Source organism: Ceratotherium simum, chromosome 14 (assembly GCF_057802395.1).
Source record: "Ceratotherium simum simum isolate JZ-2026a chromosome 14, ASM5780239v1, whole genome shotgun sequence".
NCBI lineage: Eukaryota > Metazoa > Chordata > Mammalia > Perissodactyla > Rhinocerotidae > Ceratotherium > Ceratotherium simum.
This window is the reverse complement of record NC_141913.1, coordinates 37,895,580-37,920,822: the sequence shown is the minus strand read 5'-3', so window position 1 is coordinate 37,920,822 and position 25,243 is coordinate 37,895,580. Positions and strand designations below refer to the sequence as shown.

General features: G+C 53.4%; 1 protein-coding gene across 2 annotated transcripts in view; it reads right to left on the bottom strand.

Moving 5' to 3' along the window:
* Window positions 1-9,673: 9,673 nt before the first annotated feature.
* The window catches only part of CTIF (cap binding complex dependent translation initiation factor), a 289,119-nt gene continuing 273,549 nt past the window's right edge, over window positions 9,674-25,243 (bottom strand). For both annotated transcript variants that reach the window (XM_087439188.1, XM_087439189.1), the window contains exons 11-12: window positions 14,434-14,487; window positions 9,674-13,250 (exon numbers count right to left, since the gene is read on the bottom strand). In XM_087439188.1, the coding sequence (XP_087295314.1) occupies window positions 13,035-13,250; window positions 14,434-14,487 (270 nt within the window). In that variant the 3' untranslated portion in view covers window positions 9,674-13,034. The remainder of the gene's footprint in view (window positions 13,251-14,433; window positions 14,488-25,243) is intronic.

Below are 25,243 nucleotides of genomic sequence, written 5' to 3'. Positions count from 1 at the left end.
ACCCCTCCCTGGGCTGCCGTCCCTCCCTGTGAAGGGGGTGACAACCCTAGGGTGCAAGACTCTTTGCTCCTGGAAAGAGCTTTGCATCTGTAGGTTGTCATTATTCTTAGGCCTTTTCCCTAAGGCCTGTAGAATCTTAGTTGACTAATCCAAAATTTAAAAGCTTTCCTAGGTGGGTCAGCTCAGATAGAAATTTGGTTGGGGGAGGGGTACCTCATAAGGGAGATCAAATCAGGGGGCTGAGGGCCTCTGGGGGCCCAGGTGGGGCTCAGGCAGAGCAACTGTTAATCTCTCCCTCCCTTCCTCCCTCCTTTTCCTGCTAATTAGCAAAGACAACTCAAGAATCACAGAGAGGATGCTAATACACTCATCCTTCTTTTACGGACGGGGAAACTGAGGCCCAAAGAAGAAATACCTCCGTGGGCAGCTGGCTGGTGCCTGGGGAACCAGGACTAGAATTGGGAACTGCTGACTCCCAGTGGAGTGCTCTTTCCACAAGCCCAGGGGCCTCTGGCTTCCTTTCCCCACAGCTCTCATGATAGGAGGTCTGGTGTGGCCCTGAGGCAAGGTGCCGAGGCCAGCGGTCAGAGGCTCATCTTGCTCACTGTTGACCCTGGCCCACCCCAGCCTTCAGGCTCAGCGTTCCTCCCTGGAGAACTGGGGTAAGACGCATCCCATCAGCCTCACAGGGCATCAAGAGGACAACACGAACACATCTTTAATTCTAGGTCAGCCAAACCTTCCTTATCTGATGGATCCACCACTTTGGGAAGAATAGGGGGACAGAAGGTAGGCAAAAATAGTTTCCGAGCGGGTGAAATGATTGTTGAAAACATCTTGCTTATAAAAACGTCCCTGGGCCCTCACTCTGTGCCTGTGAGCTCTTACTCGACAAACAGTTCCGACAAGTTGGTGGTCTGGCTTCTCAGGCCACAGCAGCTATGCTGATAGTGAAGAGATCTTTGTGATGAGAGAGGAGGCAGAAAAACTGTAGAATGCAGATGTGGTAATTAAAAAAGCAAAACAGACTGGAAAGACCCTGATAATCCCTGAGGGTAACCCAGTATTACAGTTCAGTCTACTAATTAGTGTTGTCGAAATGAGCCTGAGTCATCAAGACAGGGTGAGACACAGTGCCCTCTGTTCCAGAGCTCAGGGGCGGGTGTGAACCCCTGAACAAAGATTTCTACCGAAAATATTTTTTAAGAAAGTTTTTGTGAAAAGAAGTAAGTTACAGCTACAGAAAGTGAATGTAAGAGGAACAACAGCTCCATTCTGGAAAAGGCCAGGCGCCTGGATGGGGAGAGCAGGTCTTGTGTGAAAATCAGAAGCCAGAGAACCCTCCCCATCGAGGTGCCGCCCCCTGCATTGTTAACTGGTTTTCTTGCTGTGTCTCTCCCCTTTAATCCATTCTGCGTGCTGAAGGAAGATTAATCATCCTGAAGTTCGTCTCTCTTCTGATAAGGAGCCTCCATGTTCTCCCCCAGAGAACCTAACTTTACTCACTGGTGACTCAACCTGGCTGGCCCTCCCTTCTCCCCAGCCAGGCCCCTCCTTCATTTACACGGAGCTCCTCACGGACCTGGCCTCTCAGTCTCCGGCACATCCGGGGCTTTGCCGGGGCATTCTCCTGCCTGTCCACTCAAGCCTTGCCTTCCAGGGTCCGGCCGGCCCATCCCTCCCACAGCATGGCCACCCCCCTGACCGCACAACTTTTTTTTTTTTTTCCTGTGGGGAAGATCAGCCCTGAGCTAACATCCATGCCAATCCTCCTCTTTTTTTTTTTTTTTGCTGAGGAAGACTGGCCCTAAGCTAACATCCATTGCCAATCCTCCTCCTTTATTTTCCCTTTTTCTCCCCAAAGCCCCAGTAGATAGTTGTATGTTATAGTTGCACATCCTTCCAGTTGCTGTATGTGGGATGCTGTCTCAGCATAGCCAGACAAGCGGTGCGACGATGCGCGCCCGGGATCCGAACCAGGGCCACCAGTAGCGGAGCACACGCACTTAACCGCTAAGCCAGGGGGCTGGCCCCCCTTGACTGCACAGCTTTAACTGTCATCCACCTTGGCACCTGCTTACACAGGGTGAGCCCACCCTCAGGCCGACCTCTTGTGCTAGGTCAGTCCCCTATCAGACCACACCTGGAGACTGGGCGGTCCCCAGGCCACTGCCTCTTTGGCCTACCCCTCCCCAGGGATTAATGGCTCCATCACCAGAAGGTGTGTGGTTACCCACCATACCTCACAGCCCCTTCCTTACGTGCCTGCGTCCTCTGCCAGCCAGCCTCCACTGCCTGGTCCTCACTGTGTCCTCCTCCCCAGCACAGACTTGGCCCACAGTGGGTGCACAGGAAAGGATTGTTGCATTGGCCTGAACACCTACTGGTCTCAAGGGCTTGTCAAGATTGCTGACACTTGGTGTGGGGTGGGGGTGTTGTGGGGGGGGGTCTTTCTTATGTATCTCCCAGGGCTGTGCCCAGCTCTGTGTCTTGCGCCTAGCAGGCACTCAAGGTCAGCTGATGGATGCCTGAGGGGGCGTTATGTGTGGGTGACAGGTCAGCTCACATGTCAGTGCCTCGGAGGATGTGATGAAGCCAACACTTGAGGTCCTACCTTCACAAGTGCTCAGGAGTTCAGCCATACCCCACCCAACCCCAGTCCAGCTGGTCCTGGTGGGAGAGTGGACATATTTTAGTGTACACCCATTACCAGAAAGAGTAAGAGCCACACATAGCCAGTGAGGCAGGAGAACCTGATGGTTAAGTGGAAGAGAGCTGTCATCTGTGAAGGACTCAGAGAACATGTGCTACTCATCCAAATCTTCCAACAAGACAGGACTGTAAATATTAGTATCTTCATTTTAGTTTAGTTTTCCTCATTAGAGGAAACTAAGGGTCAGAGACACTGAGTGACTTGCCGGCCTCACTAGGCTTATCCTGACGGACGTCACTGAAAGGGACTGTCTGCATTTCTCAGTGGACTTATCTGATTGGATCGCTGAGTGTGGGACAAGCAGGTTTGAGGTTCGAGGTCACCAGCAAGGGCTCTGGAGGCAGAAGGGACCCTGTTAGAAGTTGCCCCTCCTCTTTCCAGTGGTGTGACCTGGGACAGATGAACCTCTCTCGTCTCTGTGAACTGGAGACAGTCCCCTCCAGGTGCAGTGAGATGTGGGGAAGGGCTCAGGTGGGTGCCTGGGTTAAGATTCACCCATAAAAGTTAGCCACCACCCCTGGGGCCTTGGGCAAATCCCTTTCCTGTAAGCACGTCGGTTTCCTCATCTGTAAAATGGGAGCGTGGGCTCTGAATTCCCCTCCAGGTGCTGATAGCCTGGGGTGTTTGGAAGTGGGGGGGAGTGAGGGAGGATGAGGCAGTTTCCAGGGGTCAAGAGCAAGTGCAGATCCTGGAAGGGAGGTGTCCCAGGAGGCCCTGCTCCCCTTACAGAGCCTCAGAGTGGAAGGGATCTCAGGGTTTTTTTCTAATCCACAGCCTGCACCACAAAGGAGAGATGCCTCCTACAGCATGTCAGGGTGGGCCGCAGCTTCTGCTGGAACACGTGCCCTGGTGGGGTCCCGCTCCCTGGTGAAGTGGCTCCCTCCACTACTGGGCAGCTCTGGTCTCCAAAACGTTCTTCTTCCTTCTGTGGACCCCTAGTGTGTCCTCCTGGGCCTCTCCCCCCGAGCCCCAGTCCTTCGTGACCAGGCGCCTGATGTGACTGGATCCCTTGACCCTCTCGGGAACATTCTCCTCCCCTGACTCCTCCTTCCTGTCTGTCCAGACCTCTCCCCTCACCAAGTGAGGGATAAGCCCACGGAAGGAAGGTCTTGTCTGAGCAGAAGGCCAGCTTGGGGCCTGCCCGTGCGGGACCAACAGCCGGTTCTCAGCATATCGTGGGACACGTCGGCCCATTCCCAGGTGGCAGGGGGAAAGCCACGGTGACCTCCTCTGAAAGACCCCCCTGTGCTTCTGGTTCGGGGACCTGGGACCCTCACACCTCTGCTTCCCCCTCCTCATTGCTCGGAGGCCAACCAGTTGGGAAGATTTAGAAACTGCAGCACAAATTCACACTCACACACACACACCCCCCAGAGGATCTCAGCACAGTGTGCAGGTTGCGTCCTCCACAAGGGGCCCAGCTGAGGGGTCCCTGCAGCTCACAGGGTCCTGGGCAGGGCTGGATGCCCCTGAGGGAGGAAGGGTGCCGCCTTCTCATTTGCACAAAGGCCCCAGCTGTACTGGCCATGGTTCTGACCTACCCCCCGACAGCAGAGCAGTCCCCCCACCTCCAGGCCTCTCTGGACTGTTAGACCTCAGGACCTGGGGACACCCCCAGCCTTCCCCACTGGAAGTCCCTGTCCCATGTGGGGTCCCCTCACCCCTCCACTGCTCTGGGTGCCCCACCTCCAGGACCTGGCTTAAGGCACAGCCCAGCTCTTCCCTCCCCAAGCCCCTCTGTCACTGATTCCTGGGAACTCACTGTCACAGTTCACCCATTTATCCCCCACAGGCTTGTTCATCAGCTGCTTGGGGCAGGGCCTGGGCTCAGTGCTGCAGATGCAGAGGGGACAAGGTCATGCTCATAGTGGGCATCGGCCACCTACACACCAATGGTCACACACACAGTGAGCCGGGCCATAGTAGCAGCATCCCTGGGAGCCCAGAGAGGGGTCCTGTAACCCCAACTTGGGGAGCAGTCATGGAGAACTTCCCAGAGGAGGTGGCACTAAGTGAAGGCCCGTGCCTGCACCTCCTACTGCTGTTTGTGGTCCAGAGACTGGACTTGGGTCCCAAGCCAGCCAGCCAAGATCATCCAAACCCCAAACCATCTGCAGACCAGTAAACAAGAGCAGTGAACATCTGTGTTGTAAGTCCCTGGGATTTCAAGCTCGTTAGTTACGCAATTAGTTACACAGAGTTACATGGTAATAGTTAGCTGACAGACCCTGAGTACCCTTTCCTCCCCTGGCGATGAGCTTCAGGAGTTGCTGTCCGCTCCTCATCCCCACACTTCTCCTTTTCCTCCGAGCTGAGCCCACGGCAGAGCCGGCTCTGGCCCTGTCTGTGGTCCAGAGCCGGTCAAATGGGAAAGGCATTCATTACATGCTGGGCCATGACCCTCTCTCGCGCCCATTTCTGTATGTTTGAGGGCCATGTCCCTGAATGTTCTGCTGGGTCACGGCAGTGTCCAAGATCTGTGTCCCAAGCCCCTGCTTGTCCCTGGGAGCCAGTGGGCTCATTAGAGTTGGGGGACATGGCGGGGTGAGGGGACTTGGGGACAAAGGCAGCCGTGGGTACTGGGGGCCAGCAGCCTGGATCCTCAGCCTGGTCCCCACACATGCCCACCAGGCCCGTCTCAGGACTGAGAAGCAATTCAAGGCCTGGCCTTCATGCCTACTGTCACATGACATGGGGTGACCACTGCTTCTCTGAGCCAGTTTCCTTTATCTCGAAAATGGGGTCAAAAATGTCCATCACCTGGCAGGTCTGTTGTGAGGATCAAACAGGGTCATATATTTGAAAACTACAAATCTCCATTCCAGCAGATGGTATGGCTCTCTAAACCTGTTTCCCCAGATGTAAAATGGGTATACGAATTTTGTTTACTTCCTTCCCAGGGCTCTGGTGAGACTATAACCGTGTAATGTGTGTGCAAACGCTGTGGAAAGAAGCAAGTGCTGTGTGCCGGGGTGGGCTCTCTGGGCCAGAGTCTCCTTGGCCAGGCAAACACAGCTGCTCGCCTCGCACTCCGGGCTGTCTGGCCGGCAGCCAGCCTGGGGCAGAAGCAGCTGCTGCATCTGCTTCCACAGCCAGGCCAACTGCAGCGTGAGCTGCCCTTTGGACCACCCCCCCACCCTCCTGTGCCCTGGCGCCCCCGAGATCAGGTGGGCTGCAGGAAAAGGCAGGATTCCTTGCTTAGGTAAGATGTCCACGTATGGTCGACGGATGCATTAAGCACAGTACTCCGGGCACATGATATGTTTAGGGGCCCATAAAATGTTTTCATCTCTTTCAAAATCAGAATTAAGAAGTGAATTTTTGGGGGCTGGCCCCGTGGCGCAGCGGTTAAGTGCACGCGCTCTGCTTCAGCGGCCCGGGGTCCACAGGTTTGGATCCTGGGCGCACTGATGCATCGCTTGTCAAGCCATGCTGTGGCGGCGTCCCACATAAAGTAGAGGAAGATGAGCACGGATGTTAGCCCAGGGCCAATCTTCCTTAGCAAAAAAAGAGGAGGATTGGCATCAGTTGTTAGCTGAGGGCTGATTTTCCTCACGCGCACACAAAAAAGTGAATTTTGGGGTTAAAAAATGTTTTAATAAGTATTATTAATATATTTGTCTTTATACCCATACGGTCATATAATACAATTTTTATACTATTTTAAGGAGCAAGGGGCTAGGAAGGCATAAGTGTCTTGGGCCCATGAAAGTCATAACACGGCCCTGAGTCCATGGTGTATATATTCTGCTCCACACTCAAGCGACTTCCTCGAGCCCTTTCTCCCATTGCAAGTGTGGTGGCCAGCCTCATTTTGGCTAAGATGGCAAATCCCCCTATTGCAAATCGAGGTGAGGAATGCGGCACCGTGGCCCGTGTTTCTAGATATTAATTCTGCATCACTGTAACAGCTCTTCATGGTCATCATTGCGCTGTGTTCCTGGAGTGGTGGGTGGCGGCCCAATCATCTTTTCTCCCACACCCCACACAGGGTATGGCACGCGCGTACCCACTGGTAAGACTGGTAAGACGAGGGGCTCCCTACGGCCAGAGTTCTCAATGTGTTGGTGTGTATGTGTGTCCTCTTTCAGTAAGTAGTTTCAAAAGTTCCCAGGCAATTCAGATATTGACCCCACCCGTTGATAAGCCCCCCCAAGAGGGTCTCCCTCACCTCCCGCCCACCTTGAGAACCACTGGCCTGGAGGAAATCCAGCAGGACAGTTTGCACCTGTTACAGCCGATCCTTTGATACAGTACCAGACTTTGCAACATCGCGTCATCTCCTCCCCACCCCACTGGAATCCCTTGATCTGAGGTATTTCATCACGCTCCTACTTTCCACAGACGCAGAGGGAAGACCATGTAGCCTGCCCATGACCGTCTCAGCGGGCAGCTGGCTGCTCCTTCTGTCTGGCTGGCGTGACTGTCCGGCTCCCTGGGACCGAGCTCGCAGCAGCCAGAGGAGAGGGGCTGCTGAGGACATGCTCGCTTTCTGGGCTAGGGGAAGGGCCACTTGGCTCTCCCTCTGCCCGACTCTCCCACTGACTGGCCTCTGGCTCTGGGTCAGTTGTGTTACCACTCTCATCTGTGAAATGGGAATCAAAAATAGTCATCTGCCTGCTTCATTGAACCACCTGAGACCGTGTATGGAAGGCCTGGGAGCTGCTGGGAGCTGTGGAAATGAGACCGTTAACAGTAGGGCATGACCACCTTGTCCCCTTTCACCTTCTCAATCGCTTCTTTTTCTGCTGTCTTTGCCTCGGTACTTAAAAGGCCCTTACGAGTTCTGTGTGTGTGTGTGCGTGTGTGTTCTAGCTTATTCATCTAAAATAAATAGTCTTCCCCTTCTTCCCTCCGGTAGACCCTAGTACAAATGTAACCCACCCTTGGAAGGACAGATAATACATATCAGCAGAGATGGTGGTGAAATGCAGGATTGAAACATTTATTATTATTATTATTTTTTTTTTTGTGAGGAAGATCAGCCCTGAGCTATCATCCGACGCCAATCCTCCTCTTTTTGTGGAGGAAGATTGGCCCTGGGCTAACATCCGTGCCCATCTTCCTCTGCTTTATATGGGACACCACCACAGCATGGCTTGACAAGTGGTGCACTGGTGCACGCCCGGGATCCGAACCTGTGAACCCGGGGCTGCTGAAGCAGAGAGCGTGCACTTAACTGCTGCACCACTGGGCTGGCCCCAAAACATTTATTATTTGAATAACATGTTTCATAGTTTTCAGTAACTTAGAACCTCCGGAACCTGGACTAAATCACCCAGAAAAATCTCTCCTTCGTGGTGAATGGTGTTTGATAACATTTCTCCTTCCCTGCCCTCTCTCCCATCTGCAAACATCTTTCATTTTGACTTCCACTTTCTGCTCCTACTCCTTTTGCATTTTTATAAAAAAACTTTGGCTTGACAAATATCTCAATTATTTAATTAAAATGCTATCACCCTTGACCAATCTATGTGCTTTTGGCCATCCCTCTGGAGTGTCCTGGGGCCCAGTAATGGGCAATGCCCTCTCCAGGCTCCTGGGCTGGTGTGGCCGTCGTCTTGGCTGGGTCAGGGAAGTATGAAGGGGGGTGGATGCTCCAGTTGCCACCTGAGGAGCTGAGAGCCTGGCAAGTTCTAGCCAGAAAGAATCCCCGAGGGGCATCTGTTACCAGGAGGCAGTGTCCCCCGTGTCTTGCCATGGGAGGGATTGTGCAAAACAAGGGACGTGTCATCACAGGAAACTGGATCACTGGGCTCCTTTGAGTAAAGACTGATTTGACCCACCGGGACCGGACAGCCACTTGCTGCTGACTTTTAGAAATTGCTAGGCCCAAGTCTCAGTCTTCTTCTTCTTCTTTTTTTTTTTTGTGAGGAAGACTGGCCCTGAGCTAACATCTGTGCCCATCCTCCTCCACTTTATGTGGGACCCCGCCACAGCATGGCCTGACAAGCGGTGCATTGGTGCGCGCCCGGGATCTGAACCCGGGCTGCCAGCAGCAGAGCGCGCACACTTAACCACTACAGCACGGGGCCGGCCCTCAGTCTTCTTAAATGAGTCATTGCCAAATGCCACAGCAACATTTCCAGGGAAGGGGTAGGTTTGGGGTGGGGAGTGGTGGTGTTAAACATGCAACGAACCAAATCTTTAGTGTGAAAGCCATTTTCTGCAGGACTGGTTTAATCCTACCACCTTGGGCAGGCCATAGTTTCCAGCTTGGGGGACATAACTCTCTTCCACCCACATTCTCCTGGAAGACTCCTTCACAACCTTCCCCAGGTCCAGACCTTGCCCCCTGCTCCCCACAGTGGCCAAACAGCAGGGAATCTTCTCATTAGCTCATCACTTGGGCAGGGGCTCCTCTGAGGGCTCTGCCGGCACCAGCTGAGGTACCAAAGCCTTTGGGAGAGATTTCCTTTGCCAAACACACAAAGAATGTGGATTCAGGGCATTTTTGTTTTTTGGTGTTGTTTATTTTTTAAACCCACTTGTAGTTTGGGTTTGGCTGGAAAGCAGGACATACCGAGGGAGGGAAGGTGGTCGCGTGAGCAGGATTCCACTGCAGCTTTGGCGGGCAGCCTCAGGCCCCTGCTCCAGGGAGGTAGGTCCTGCCACCAGGTTCCCAGCTGGCTCAGGCGAGTCGGGCGGCCCTTCTGTGCAAGTGTCCCGAGCAAAGGAAAGCTGTCTTCTCTCTGATCTGCGTCCTCACAGGCCCAGACAGAGGTTTCCCAACAGAGCGCCCAGCAGCTGAGGGACAGGCCTCCACGAGCAGGCCCCGAGAGTCTGTCACGCGAGGAACACTGGCCGGTTTCTGATGCCAGATAAGAGGCTGGGACTTGGCGTCTAGGGCGGCCCCATGGGGCTGCTCCTCATGGCGGCCTGGCTGTCTCGGTCCCCACCCCTGCAGCTGCCCAGGGTGTGATCAGCGGTACATTTCCCACACCCCCCCTCCCACTCCCTCAGAGAAAATAAAATAAAATAAAAATTAGAATAAATACCGACTTGGCCGACATTTACATTTACATGGATGGACAGAACAATCCCCAAACCTTAAAGGTTTACAGACTGGTTAAGGAAGGACGAACAGACGAAACTGGGTTTGGGGGTGCACACTTCCAGGGAGGATGGTAGGGCTCCCGCCTTGTCCAGGGGAGGCCGGGAGCCTTCATGGGGCTGCAGTCCCAGCGCTTAGGCAAAGCCACAAGGCCGTGGCAAGTAGGACTGTGGCGAGCAGGCCAGCTGCCTGGGAGGAAAACAATGACTACCTCGACTTGACTGGCAGGGGAGAGACTGAGACAGGATCAACATCAGATGGCCGGACTTTGCCTCTTCAACACGCCAAGAAAGCCGCGGGCGAGCAAGGAAAACAACACAAGCCTCAGAAATGCAATACCCAGTTCAGCCTCCCATCAAATACATTCAGAGGTCACCTGGATAGGGCCAGCCTCACTCAGCAGAGGGGATGTCTGGCCCTGGGGGGAGGTGGAGGCCTGTGGGGCTCTCACTTCTGCCCCCCAGTTCCTGTCCGGGTACTCTTCCATGGGAAGCTGCCTCAGAGTCTCAGATTTTAGGCCTTAATGTTATGTCCTTAAAAAAAAAAATTTTTTTTTTTTTTAAACGTTTTCCTTCCACGTCTGAAAAAGTAGCAGCAACCTGCATTTAGAAAAACAGCTTAAATTGTTATTCGGATTGGCCAGGAAGCGCTTTCAAGCAACGGAATAAACTAGGCAAACCATATGTCTGGAGCCACCGTGACACGACACGTAATTAAAAATATATTTATATATGTATACATATTTATATCTCACTTCTTCACACTCTGGTCCTAACAGTCGAGGAGGGGTCGGCCCTGAGGCAGGACCACCACGGAGGGCCCTGACGAGGAGGGGCATTAGGCCCATGGTGCCCACCTGTCTCGGCTTTCCAGGGCACATCAGCCCCCTGAGCACCTTCGATCTGGGGCCCCTTCACAAAGCACGTTCTCTGAGCCCAAGGTCGGGGTGGGAGACCCCACTCCCCGCCTCCTCGGCTTGTGCCCCTCTCCTGGGCCTCTCCCTTCTTTCGGGCCCTGCTTTGTTCTTAGCAAATGTGCTCACACACACACACACACACTCATGCACACGCACACCCCCCCCCACTTGAGGGAAACAAGGCCGATTTCAGCACAGGTGTGGCTCTCTGAGGGCTGCTTGCCTGACTCCTAGAGACCATGATTTCCCCGGTGCCCTCTCTGAGCATCCTAACCTCAGCCCAGCTCTTCCCTCGAGGTCTCCTGTGGGGCCTGTGGTGGCTCTGGGACCCAGGCTGGGCCGAAGGTGCAGGCTGAGGAGGAAAGGCAGTGAGGAGAAGCCTGGGAGGAGAAAGGGAGAAGGTAAAGCCAGGGCCAGGGGCAGCACGGGCTTCTTGGCAGAGGGTACAGACCCATTCCAGGCAAACCTGTGCCCCCACGCCTTGCCCCCAGTAGGCTCTTTTTGGGGACTGGCATAGGCTGCTGCTCTGGGCCTGGAAGGCAGGTTGCAGCTGATGGGGAGAGCCAGGGGAGACTGAGGAACCTGCTCCCCACGCCCCACTGCCCCGTCTCCCAGACTCAGGGTCACCAAAGGGAAACCTCCTCCAGCCTTCACCTGCTGGCCAGCCTGACTGGACTGGCCAAGCAGCCAGGGGGGCCTCCAAGGTGACCCAGAGAGTGACTGGCCTCAACAAAGGAACAAACAAGGAAGCTGCTGGGCTCTGAGGTCATTTTCTGGGGGGTCATCAAAGTGGGGGCTCCAGACCTGGAGATGGGGCTGTGCAGACGCCAGTGACAACCCAAAGCCAGCCTCCCAGGGACCGCCCTGCATCCTCCTCTCTAGCCATCTGAGAAGGGGCTGCTCCCCAGGACCTGGCCCTTCCAAGAAACCCCAGCTTCGTTCCCAGCCTGGAAAGCTGGTGGCCAGCTGGGTCACCTGAGAGCCTGCTCACGACTCAGTGAATGCACCCTTTCCCGACAGCCCTGGGGTTGCAGTGTCCAGAGCCCTCCTGGGGCACAGACCTTGGGAGACCTTGTGGGAGGTCTGGGCTTCTAGATCCCGCCTGTGACGAGGCTAGGGCAGCGACACAGCCCATTTAGCTAAACTCCAAGCCCTGGGGATCCAGGCAGCCCCCACCCCCACTCTCGCCCTAGTAAGAGCTTGGGACAAGACCCGCGTGTGGAGCAGGAAACATCACCTAGTGTTTTGGTTCTAATTTGCCAGCCCTGTTCTGTGCCCAGTTCACCAGAAGGCGCTGGGCCAGGACAGGGTTTAGTGCACTCCCAGCGGCGACGGTATCAGCCCTTTGAGAGCATAGTTAGAAGAAGAGAGAACAGAGGTCCAAGAAGCCAGGGGGTGAGGAGCAGGGGTTCCAGTGGGGACCCCTGCCGGGGCACAAGTTTCCAATTACTCTAATTGGCTACTGGCAAGCTGTCTGTGGCTAGAATCCTTCCAGAGGGGGCTGGATTTGATCTCCCACTAATCAGGGGGTCCTCGTGGGGCTGACTGTGATCACACTGCGGGCTCTTTTCACCGAGAGAGGAGACTTCAAAGCAGCTGACTTCGGAAAAATAAAACAAAACAAAAGAGGGCCAGTAGAACTGCAAACTCCAGCTCCCCTCTCTGCTCCCGACCCCCGAGGCCTGAGCGTGGGGGCTGAGCGAGGAGGAACTGGACGTAAGGAGGGTGGAGTGTGAAGGTTAGAGGAGACAGCCCCTGTCCCCCAGCTCGACCGTGGCGGACAAAGGCCGTCAATTACGGGCGGCTGGTGGGGACCGTGCCTGCCTTTGTCCTCCTGGACATCTGCTACACGTCCCCTGCTGCCAGTTGGCGACTGCGGCTGACAGCATGCGAGAACAATGCAAGCCCGTCTCCGACCCACTTTTTCAGCCTTCTGAGGTCCTTTCTGACCCAAGCGGTATCCCGGCGCGCAGGGCTGCCGAGGCCTCGGAGGAGTCATGGAGATGAAACCCTTACACAAAGCCCTGCGGGGGACGCGTTTGATGGGAGGGGGTGGGGAGGAGAGGGAGTAAGGAGGGGTGAGGGCCGGGGCCACCAGGAAAAAGACACATGCTTCCCTTATTGGTGTGAGCTGCCGCATGCTCGGGGCTGGGGGGGCTCGGCTGGGGGGGGCGCGCCTCCTAGGGATTTGATCCCTTCCCCGTCTGGCTCCAGACTGGCCGCCGGCTCTGCCTGCCTTCCTCCCCATTTCTTTCTCCCGCCAGGGCCACCCCTGTCCTCCCGCCTGTCCATCTGGCCCTGTGCACCAGGGCCCCAGCTGCCCGCGGGCCGCCCGCCAGGCCCCCTGGCTGTCAGGCTGTCAGTTTCTGGATGGTTCTGTTGTAGTACTGCGTGATGGGGGGCGTCAGAGGGTTCCAGCTGTTGGCATGGAGCTCGATGACCTCTAGGAGTAGTGACCGGGTCAGCATCGACTCCGAGGGGCATAGCATCTTGTCACGGGCGCTGGCCAGGAGCTCGGTCATCATCTCGGGCAGCTGCTCCTCCAGCAGCCGGCCTGTGCTCTGCAGCTGCAGACAGAGAAGGGGGCAGTTAGGACTGGGGTCGCACAAGGGCTCCTGACCTACCTTGGTCAGGTGGGCTGGGGGCAGGGACAGGAAATAGCTGGATTATCTCAGGAAAGTGCAGGCCCAGGCCTCTGTGCCAGGGGACAAGGACAGGGAGTAGGGAGGGTGGAAATAGCCAACCATGAGAGCCCACATTTAACACCCAATCTGCCGGCAGAGAAAAGAGCGATCAGGATATTGCCTGCTGTCCAGGGCTGAAAAGAGCCTCACCAGGAACATGCCACTTCTCCCTTTCACCCTCTTGCCTCCCCTCCTACAAGAAGCCTTCCCTGACTACCACCCACACCCTCAATGACTGTGTGACCTGCTCCCTTCAAAGGTGATCAGGCTGCACCCTGTTAATTTTCCCTTGCTAGGCTGTCTCTCTGGAAACGAGCTTAGTCATTATTACCTGCGTGTGTCCACGTGGAACTTGAGAGCAGGGATGAGTTCTCCTATTTCTCTCTTTTCTTCTCTCTTGCCCCAATCCCACCTCCCCGCTCCCAGCACTGACCTCTGCCCACACTTGTGACACGAAGGGGAGGCGAGAAATAAGAACTGGGGGAAAAGGCCAGCCAGAGGGCCTGCCCTCGAGAGAGGCCCCGATAATCCTGAAAAGATCCTGTTGGGAAGAAGGACCCCCTATCTTCTGGATCAGTCCACCTCCGCCAGCAGCCCCTGCAGGTCCTCTCTGTACATTCTCCAACCTCATCTCTGCCCCTCAGGCACCTTCCCCTAACCCCACACCACCAAAGCCAAGAGAGATATTTGGGGGCAGGGGGTCACCTAGACTCTCTTAAGTCATTTGTGTGGTGTGCCTGGTGTAAGGAGAATGGGGTCTTGGGGGCAGAGGGAAAGTTAACAAGACCAGCACTTGGTCCTTCCTTCCAGAGAACCAGCAATCGTCTCCCTCCAGCCAGCGGCGGGCTGGTCTCCCCATCAACAGGTACTCTAGTTGGGGTTGACAGTTCTGGATGCAGAAGTCCATGTCCACTCAGGAAGCCATCCCCCACCAACCCTCTTGACACACCCTTGCCCTGGACTTGTGGACGCCTCTAATGGTCCTCGCGCCCCTACAGCTGTGAGGCATGAGGCGGGAGGGGTGCACCGGGTCTGAGGTGGGAGATGTCTAAGCCGCACTGCTTACCTCCATCGAGCAGCACAGGACGGCGTCTTCCTTCACATCCTGAGATTGCAGGAGCTGTGAAGACAGGGGCAGAGAACACCACTTAGGGGCTGTGTACCAGCTCCTGGCCCCCTGCAGCTGGTCCACCCAGATCTGGTCCTGGTGCAGCCTGGAACAAGCATCTCCAAGGGGCAGGCCAGAGAGAGAGCCCACGAAGGTCAGAGGGCGGCAGGAACACTGCACCAGGAAGCAGTGAGTTCTCGGATGGGATTTAAGCAGCTGGAGGACCACCGTGGTCATGGAGTCTGGGCGCCCTGGTCAGGGCAGAGGGCTGCAGTTAGAGGCCATGGCAGAGCAAGGCTGCAGGTGGGTTTGAAGGCGGCGGCAAGTATGCTGAGATCATCAGCTGTTAACAACTGGTGAGCGAAAATCCTTGGAGAAATGAAATTAGCTGAAAGATGCCCTGATGGGTGAGGGGAGGCTCAGCCACGGTCTCAGGCGTTCCTGGGCCCTGGCTATAGGAGGACTTCCAGAAACCAAAGCGCTCTTCTGCAAAACCACGGGTGCACTGACTTCCCCAGAGGCTGGAATTGCTGCCTGACCAAGGCCATGGCCAGGCTGCTCAGCGCTGGGACTGGCCACGGCCCCATCCGGCTTCCCTCTACCTGTCTCATTTCACTCTCTCACTCTCTCTCTCTCCTTTTAAATTGAGATATAATCCACATAACATCAAATTCGCCATTTTTAAGTATACAATTCAGTGACTTTTAGTATATTCAAGGTTGTGCAACCATCACCACTATCTAATGCCAGAACATTCTCATCCTCCCCAAAAGGAACCCGTACCCACTAGCAGTTAGTCCCCTTTCCCCCATCCCCTGGCAACCCCTAATTTCCTTTTTCTCTATAGACTTGTCTATGTTGGATGTTTCATATAAATGGAATCATACAATACGTGGTCTTTTATGACTGGCTTCTTCCACTTAACATTATGTTTCTAAAGTTCACCCCCGTTGTAGCATGTGTCAGTTCTTCATTCCTTTTTATGGCTGAATAATATTTCATCGTATGTTTACACCACGTCTTGTTTATCTGTCAACAGTTGATAGACATTTGGGTTGTTTCCACTTTTTGGCTATTATGAACAATGCTGCTCTGAACGCTCATGTACAAGGTTTTGGGGGAGCATATGTTTTCACTTCTCTTGGATACATCCCCAGGAGGGGAATTGCTGGGGCATGTGGTAACTCCATGTTCAGCCTTTTGAGGAACTGACAAACTGTTTTTTACAGTGGCTGCGCCATTTTACATTCCCTCCAGCAACGTCTGAGCGTTCTGATTTTTCCACGTCCTTGCCAACATTTATTATTTTCTGCTTTTTAAAAAAATTCATTTTTTCTTGAACTCCCAGTAAAAACCTCCTCCAGGCACAGCTTCAGAGAAGCTCTAACATCCTGTTCTCCCCACACTCCACTGACCCTTCCTCCCCTGTTCCCTTTGCTGGCTAGGGCTTCTCCTCCCAACCCCTAAATCCACCTCAGTTCCGTCTCTACCCCATCCCCTGTACGTGGATCACCACATCCATCCGATGACCCCACATCTAGATCACCTGCTCCCGGTGACTTCTCCATCCCCTGGAGCCCTCCCCTTCAGCCCTGCACACTTCCCTATCCTTCAGGGCCCAGGCCACCTCCCAGCTTTCCTTGGAGACTTCCAGATTGCCCAGTTCATGGTGCCCTCTCCTGCTTCTCACTCCAGTGAGCGCTCCCTGGCTTTCCCACCCACTCAGATTCCACACAAGTGAAGAGACACTTTCCATTGTGAACTGCTGGCTTCCCGAAGGCAGGGCCAGTGTCACATACATCTTTGTCGCCCTTTAACACCCAGCACAGCTCCTGGCAACCAGAGGGATTTGCTAAATGTTGGATATAATTGATGCATTGTTTTTTGGTTTTTGTTTTAAAGGAAGTGTGGAGGGTGAGGAGAGCACAAGAGGAAGGCACTTTTGGGTCAGTTTCCTTATCCACTGACGGAGACCTGGAGTCAAGATTCTTGACCCGGGCGTGACGTGTTCAAGGAGAGGTGAATCGCACACAGCCCAGGGCGACTGTTCCCACTGCTGGCTCAAAATCCAAATTCCACACATCCTCTTACCCCCTGCCCTTCTCCTGTCATGTTGCATCCACCCACCGGCCCAGGGGCCCTCCTACAGGAGTCACAAGCATCCGCTTCTGGAGGGCTGAAGATCCAGGGCAGTCTTTGCTAAATGCCCACTGAGCATGCAGGCCGTCAAGGCCGCAGGAGTCCAGGGGACAGGTCGGTGCTGGCTGCATTGGCCAGAGACGCTCTCAGGGACCAGACCTCCTTCTTCTTTGCACCTCGGTCAGAACCGGGTTCGCAGTAGACACGCAGAAAAGAAATCATTTTGAACGAGCAGAGGTAGACCCTGAGCTGCTCAAATGAAAAGCAGGCGGAGAGCAAGGGACAATCCAGGGGAGGGAACGGTGTGGATGGCGCAAAGTGACAGGCGTTGACGGCCATCCGTGTGCGTGCTCTACCCATTGACACATTTCTGATTCTGAGCCTTTGTGCTCTTGTCATCTGGGAATTCTCAGCCACCACATACCCACAGACATCTCTCCCTTACTTGATTCAGGGCTCTGCCCCAACATCATCTCATCGGCCCGGGCTTCCCTGACCATCCTGGGTGTAATTGATCGCCCCGCTCACCTCCTGGCTTACTGCTCTGTATAGCAGATCTCACCCCCGACATATTAGCTACTTGTCATCTGTCTCTTCCTACTAGAAGGCAAGCTCCATGAGGCCAGGGCCTCTGTTTTGTCCACTGTTTTCCCCAGCCCCTGCCACAGTGCCCCGCACACAGTAAGCCCTTGAAGTATTTGTTAACAAAGATACTTTGGGAGGCAGGGAGAAAACCCACCTAGCTGGGAGAGGCTGCAGGCAGGAAAAGGCCAACCCCGAGAGGCTGCCATCTGCAAGCTACGCTAGTGCACACACTGGAAAAGGTGAGAGTGAGGGGAAGGCGGATCCCCCTACCCCACACATCCCTCTTGCCAAAGGGGACATGGCATGAAATTATAATTGACCTGTCTGCGAACATACAGTACTTGTGGAAAGAGAAGTTAGTATAACTCTCTAGAGGACAATCTGGTATAACTATTGCAAGTGTACAAACTCTCTGACCCAGTGATACTCCTTCTAGAAATTTATCCTACACACGTACCTACACGCATGCACTATGACATGGATACAAGGCTTTTGCTGCATTATTGCAAATAACTTGAAGGGCCACTAATAAGGCGACAGGTTAAGTAATTCCGATACATCCACACAGTGGAATACTCTGCAGTACATGGCTGCCCCTCCCCTTCTACACTGGCGTCTGCTTCTGGAGTGTTCTTGCCTCCCAGGACTGCAGACCCTCAAGGAGAGACAAGGGAGGCTTCTACCAATCCAGTGCCTGGGGGAGCTCTGGGGGACACACAGGGAAGAGCCTCCCTCATCTAGAGGACCCAGGAGGCCAGAGCGAAGACCAGGAAGCAGGTTCTGGAAAAAGCTGGGGGGAGGTGACTCACATTGCAGCAGGCCTACCTGAGTCGAGTGGTCCAGCATCCAACCTGCCTGCTCTGGGAGGGACTGGCTCACGGATGGGGAGGGTCCTGTGACTCTCTGGGATGGGGTGGGGGGAGATGGGCCTAGCCCCTGTACTCTGCAGGGAAGATAGGGACTCCTATATCTTAGGAGAACTCTGTGAGGTTTGCTGGCACTTTATTTATTTATTTATTTCCCCCAAAGCCCCAGTAGATAGTTGTATGTCATAGCTGCACATCCTTCTAGTTGCTGTATGTGGGACGCGGCCTCAGCATGGCTGGAGAAGCCGTGCGTCGGTGTGTGCCCGGGCGTCCGGGATCTGAACCCTGGCCGCCAGCATCGGAGCGCACGCACTTAACTGCTAAGCCACGGGGCCGGCCCACTGGCACTTTTTTCTGATGGTAACTTTGTTCCCTTGTAGGTTTCCCGCAGTGCTTAGAAGGGAAAAAATCCTTAAAATAAAAATTACTGGTAGAAATCACAAAGAAAGGGGGGAAAGTGTATCTGGTGGGAAATGAGCTCCTAGAGACAGAGCCAGTGGTGGCAGTGGGGTGGGGACGATGGGAGCAGGCAGAACCGGGAGCTTATGGGAAGGAAGAAAGGGATTGCCTCCAGATGCACCCAGTGTGTTGGCTGACACATAGTGGGTGTTCAATGTTTGTCCTGGCGAATGGAGATGAACCTGGGGTCATGTTCTGTCCTCAGATCAGCTTCTTAGGGGTTCTGGGCTTTAGAGACAAGTGAGGTAACATTATGGGAACTACCATGAAGAGTCAGGGCCTGGCAAGTACCAGATGCTCTGAGACGTAGTTGTTTTTCCCTCCAAGAGGCCCTCCGGGCTTCTGACAGTGCTGCCTGGAAAGCCTCCTGGAGCCTCCATGCTCTTGCCAGCCGAACGCGTAGCCCTGATGAGCAAGTGTCTCCTTCTCATTTCTTCTATTGCCCAAGGCTGGCCTGCCCTCTGTCTGCTCCCCAGTGATGATTCAGAACTGCAGAGCGGGTCCATGTCTTTCTATTCTCTCCCCTGCATCTTTGTGACTCCCCGTTCAAGTCCTTTCCTCCCCTCTGCATGCCTCGGGCCTTGCCTACGGCTGCTGCCCTGCTCCCTCCCTGGCGGGGCTCTAGGTTCCTGGCTGCGTGGCAGGGGACAGACTCAGGGTGATGGGGCTCCTGAGGATGAGGGTGGCCTGCTGTAGGCTTTCCAGCAGAGCTGTGGGCGGGCTCTTCACCCCAGAGCCTCTCCTTAAACTTATCTTTCACTTGGTTGTTTGGGAAAGTCTGTGTGAAGCCAAAAATCACATGGTGTGATAGGCCCTCTTGCGAACGGCCTGTTGGGTTTTCTCAAGGAAGTCGGGGAGGACGGGGAGTTTTCACTGTACTTTTCCTCTGCGGTTGCTGGGATGCAGAGCTCATGAAGGGAATTGGTGGCTGCAGACTGTGTCCTGATTCCTCCCCGAGCCGACTTGGCCTCTTGTCGCCAGCTTTAAGAGCGGACTCTCAGAGCCTTAGAGCTGGAGGGACTGCAGAGTGTCTCCACCCCTCCATCTGAGGGAACTTTCCCCACCATCACAGACAGGAAGTCGCACCCTGCTGCTCTTTGTGGTATAACAAGAGGTTGGTCTGCCTCACCTTGGGGAGCCGTTGACACAATTCTACAGGGGCTCCCTCCTCGAACCCCCTTCAGTGTCATTCTTAGAGGCTCCCCCACCTCTGGGTGATCAATGGCTTCCCAGGAGTCCGTCCTCAACTTATCTTTTGCGGGCAGTGTCCCCAGTGCAAGAATTTTCTGCTCTTTTCAGTCTTGGCCAAAACTTACCTGTTCTGTGTTCCATTTCTTCAGGGCTCTGCTTTTTCCTAAGGGACAGCTAGTTTTTTTTTTTTTTTCTTTCTTTTTTTTTTTTGTGAGGAAGATCGGCCCTGAGGTAACATCTGCCAATCCTCCTCTTTTTGCTGAGGAAGACTGGCCCTGGGCTAACATCCATGCCCATCTTCCTCCACTTTATATGGGATGCCACCACAGTATGGCTTAACAAGTGGTGCATTGGTGCGCACCTGGGATCCAAACCAGCGAACCCCAGGCCGCCGCAGCGGAGCGTGCACTCTTAACCGCTTGCGCCACCCGGCCGGCTCCATGGCTAGTTTTTAGATAAAAAAATCCCTGCCAGTACATTGAGGGGCCAAGGAGCTCTCTTGTTTATGTATGTTCTATTCAGGAATCTTCTGGAAACAATGCTTTATTTAACTCCAAGATGAGTCTCAAAAAGTAGTGGCAACTTGAACGGATACTTGTCCGTCCATGTTCGCAACAGCACTATTCACAATATGCAAGAGTTGGTGGAAGTAGCTCAAGTGTCCGTCAACAGATGAAAGGATAAACTAATTGTGGTACATCCATACAAGGGAATGTTATTCAGCCTTTAAAAGGAAGGAAATTCTGTCACATGCTACCACATGGATGAACCTTGAAGATGTTATGCTAAGTGAAATAAACCAGTCACAAAAGGACAAATATTGTATGATTCCACTTAAATGAGGGACCTGGAATAGTTAAATTCAGAGAGACAGAAAGTAGAACAGTGGTTGCTAGGGGCTGAGGGGAGGAGTAATGGGGAGTTGTTGTTCAATGGGTACAGAGTTTCAGTTTTGCAAGATGAAAAACGTTCTGGAGATGGATGATGGTGATGGTTGCAGAAAAATGTGAATGTACTTAATGCCACTGAACCATACACTTAAAAATGGTTAAAATGATCAATTTATTGTTGTGTCTATTTTACAATTAAAAAAATGGTTAAAAACAAGTGGTGGGAGGAGCAGGTACTCTTTGGATGGGCAGGACTGTCTCTCTCCCTGCTATCACTCTTTGGAAGAAAAGCTGCACTGATGGAGGAGGCAGGGCTGCCGACCGGGGGGTTGAAAGCCTGGGGTGGGGGGAGAAGCAGCCCACTCATCAAAGTCTCTGGCACAGAGAGGGGTGTGGGCGGGCTGGGGCAGGCAAGCCACCCGCACCCTCGAACAGCGAAATGTGTTTCTTGGACGAGAATCCAAGTCAATTGTGCGAGCCCACACAGTGTTTGTTCGGAAGCTAATGCATTCCTGTCCTATTGTCTCTGCCGGAGACTTGTTGTGGGCACACCCATCATATCCTCCCTCGGGGAGAGGCCAGGGTGCTCGGAGTCAGGCTGTGGGAGGCCCCACAGCAAGTAGGGAGAAAGGCAGCCTGGTGGGAGCACCCCGGAGTCCCTGGGGTAGGTCCACAGGGCATGGGCATGCTGCCCAAGGCGTACCCAGCACGTAACCAGGCTGGCTGCTTGGGATGCCACCCTCTGGGGAGGGAAAGAGGGTGCTGATGGAAGGCCCCATGGGGCTGCCTTATTCTGCGGGAGCGGGGTGAGCGCTGGAGGCCATAACTTCTTGCCTTACCAGCGAGGAGTGGAGTGCCAACTTGAGGCAGGCTGGCCAGCCTACCTTGACCACCTCAGCTCGCCAACAGCATGGAGTTTCAACCTTGTAGAACAAACCCAAGGAGCCTAATGCAGCCATAGTAAAACCTTAGCTCAGACCTTGCCACAGGACCTCCCTCCTTTGGGGGTAGTCGAGGGTGAGCTGGGAGCAGCAAGAGGGAGCAAAGCAAGATTTCAGAGTGCACGTGACTGGCTGGTTTGCTAGGGAACAAATCCAGAGAGCTCTGATTGGCTGGCTGGGTCTCCAGGAGGGCCAGGGCTATGGTGGGACAAGCTGAAAGCATGGAAGACATCCCAGGAAGAGGAGAGAGAAGAAAGAAGAGCCTAGAGTGGGAGGTGGAGGTCTGTGGTGGCCGAGGAAGCCACAGTGATGGGCACAAACATTGACAGTGGAGAGAAAGGGGAGAGGGAGAAGTACGAGGCAGAGCCAGAGTGGCCCTGACGTGTGGCACGTGGTCTAGAATGGTGGCCGGGGTGAGGAGCTGCACGGGCTGCCGGCACATCAAGAATGCCCTCAGGTACAAGTCTGGGCCCCTCTGCCCTGCACCTCTGCTGGACCTGGATCAGCATCTACAGCTGAGTCTAGAGGACAGCACAGAAACTGATGTTCACGATAAGACCTTGAGTGATCAAGAAGAGGGTCAGTTATGTCTGGGTCTCTACAGGGAGGCAGGAAAGTAGATAATCTATCTGAAAAAGGCTGTCATCAAAAATGTGCAGCAGGCTTGGAGTCAGAAGACCTGCTACTCACTAAGAGTAACCCCAGGCGTGTCACTTAAACACTCTGCACCTCAGTTTCCTGACTTAAGAATGGGGATAATACCTGCCTAGAACTGTTTTGAGAGTCAACTGAGATAATGCATGTCAAAGAGCTTTGAAAAGTGCAAAGCTTGATTCAAATGCAAGGTGTGATTATTGTTATTAAATGTATATCTTGATAAACATGTATCTTCCCTGAGGATCTTGACACACTCTGTAGACACCACCCTATTTACCCTCGTGACACTCTTGTGGAGACAGGGAAAGGCCACAGGCATTATTATCTCTACTTAAGAGACAGAGAAACTGAGGCGCAGTAGTTAAGTGGCTTGCACAAGCCAGACAGACCTCAAATCTGAGAAGGACTAGAAGTTGCTTAAGAGTCCTGGGTCAGCATCCTCTTTCTTGGAGAATTATTATTATTATTATTATTTTTTTTTTTAAAGATTTTATTTATTCATTTTTTTCCCCCCAAAGCCCCAGTAGATAGTTGTATGTCATAGGTTCACATCCTTCTAGTTGCTGTACGTGGGACTCGGCCTCGCGTTGGACGGAGAAGTGGTGCCTCGGGGCGCGCCCGGGATCCGAACCCGGGCCGCCAGCATCAGAGCGCGCGCACTTAACCGCTAAGCCACGGAGCCGGCCAGGAGAATTATTTTTAATTTCTCCCACATTAGCAACTCTTATTTTGCTAGTTGGAGCTCATAAATCTTAATTCTGTTGACTGGTGACAATAATCAACCCGGGCCTTAACAAAACTGAATTGATTTTACCTATTCTTTGTCTGCACTGGCCACCATCCATCCATCCATTCACTCATCTATTCATCTACTCATCCATACACCGACTTACTCACACACAAACTCATTAATCCATTTATTCACCTACCTATGCATCCATCCATCCACCAATGCATCCATTCATCCTTCTATCCACCCACACATCATGTATCCAAGCTTCCATCCACCCATCCATCCTTTCATCCATCTACCAATCCATCCATCTACCCACTCACCTACTTATCCATCTATCTATCCATCCAACCATCCATCCACCCTTCCACATAGTCATCCTTTCACCAACATTTATGGAACATCTACTATGTGCTAAACACTCTGTAAGTACAGAGATAACAAGAAGAAGAAGACCTGTAACTTACAGTCTAGTAGGGGGAAATCAGGAGATTGTGCTGGGTATATGGGGTTGGAGCACAGGATGGAATGGTGTGGGAACACGCCAGGCATATGGCGTAAGAAGCAGCAGATGGCATATGCACAAAAGCAGAAAATGTGAACTAGCGGAGTGCACTGGTGAATAACAAGTATTTCAAGATGCTAAAATATATGGTGCTGAGGGGAGAGAGAAAGCATGATGATGAAGAAGGCAAGGGCCACATCCTAAAGGGCTCTAGATGCCATGCTACTGAGTTTGGATTTTATCCTAAGGGACAGGAAAGCCAATGAAAGATTTTAACCTGGAGAGTACGGAGATAATATTTGCCTTTTAGAAAGATCCTTTCTTGTACAGCGTGGAGAACAGACCGGAGCTGGTAGGGTGGAAGTGTGACTGCAGACAAGGAGACAGTGAGGAGGCTGCTGTGAGCAATTATGGTGGCTTGAATCAAGGCAGGCAAAATGGGAGGAGATATGCTTAAGAGGCAGAAGTGAGGGTGAGGAATAGGACAATGTAGAAGATGGATAACTCCAGGTTTGGGGCTTGGTCAACTGGACAAATGGTGGTGACACCAATGATACTAGGAAGTCATGTGGAGTTGGTTTGCGGGAACGTGAATGAGTTTAGTGTTGGAAATATTGAGTCCATCGTCCTTGGGGATGAGCTGGGAAGATGACTAGTGGGAGACTGGCTATCTGTGATCATCAGTGGCCAGGTGTCAGTCAAGGCCACAGGTGTGAGTGAGATGACCTGGGAGAAGACACAGAATGAGAAGAGAAGAGGATAAGGGCTCCAAACCTGGAAAGAGCACAACTAAAGAGTGGTAGAGGAGGAGGGCCCCCAAGGGAGGAAGAGGATGGTTAGAGAGCTAAGAAGAAGGAGGAAGTAATGTCATGGAAGCCAAAAGAGTTCTAAGAAGTCCAAGGTCAAGTGTCAAATGCTCAGAAAGGTCAAGTAAGATGAACAATGACCAGAGCACCCTGGATTTGGTGATTAGGAGAGCATGGGCGACCTTTGCCATGATGACTTCAGTGCAGGGGTAGGAGCAGGTGGAAGCCCAGGTCACGTGGGGTTGGGGAGAGAGGTCAGGGAGTGGAGACAGAAAGACTACACCATTTCTTTTTCCTTGGGGTTTCTGTTCCTTCTTCTCTCTCTCTCTCCTTTTGTCCTCCCTCTTTCTTTCTTTCTTTTGGACCTTGCCTACAGAAGAGGAGAAGGGTAGGATGCTAGGAGAAAGAGACTGGCACAGGGTCAAGGGGACTGCTACAGTGTTAAAGTGGGAGAGACTCGAGCATATTTAAAGGCTGCAGGCAGAGATGAGCGGGTAGAATGTTGGAGAGATGCGGGGGTAAGCAGAGGCAAGGAAAGGATCAAGTGCATAGATGAGCCGTAAATAAGAGAAGGGATATCACTCCTCAGAAACGGCCAGGAGGGACCAGGGGGGCTCTGGACATAGGTACACGTGTAAATGCTCATGCTGCCCAGCTGCCAGTGCAACTACGAGATTAGTGTCATTCCACGTTCATTACTTATTATCATCACTCTGTGCCTGCCTGCATTTCTGTCATCCCCAGGAGAGGGGAATTTGCCCCATGTCACTTTTCCACTAGCCTAATAAGGAGCCCTGGTACAGCAGCTATGGTCAGATGTCAAGGAAATTCATGGTTCTGACCTGGACTTCAGTCCAAGCTTGTGCCCTGTGGTCTGGCTGCCAGCCCTCCTAACTAAGGCGGGCAGGCACCCTAACTGGGACCAGGCGCCCCAGAGGGAATAATTAGCCTCCTTCCTGCCGAGCTTGCAAACTGCCCCGTACAAAGTGGCCACAG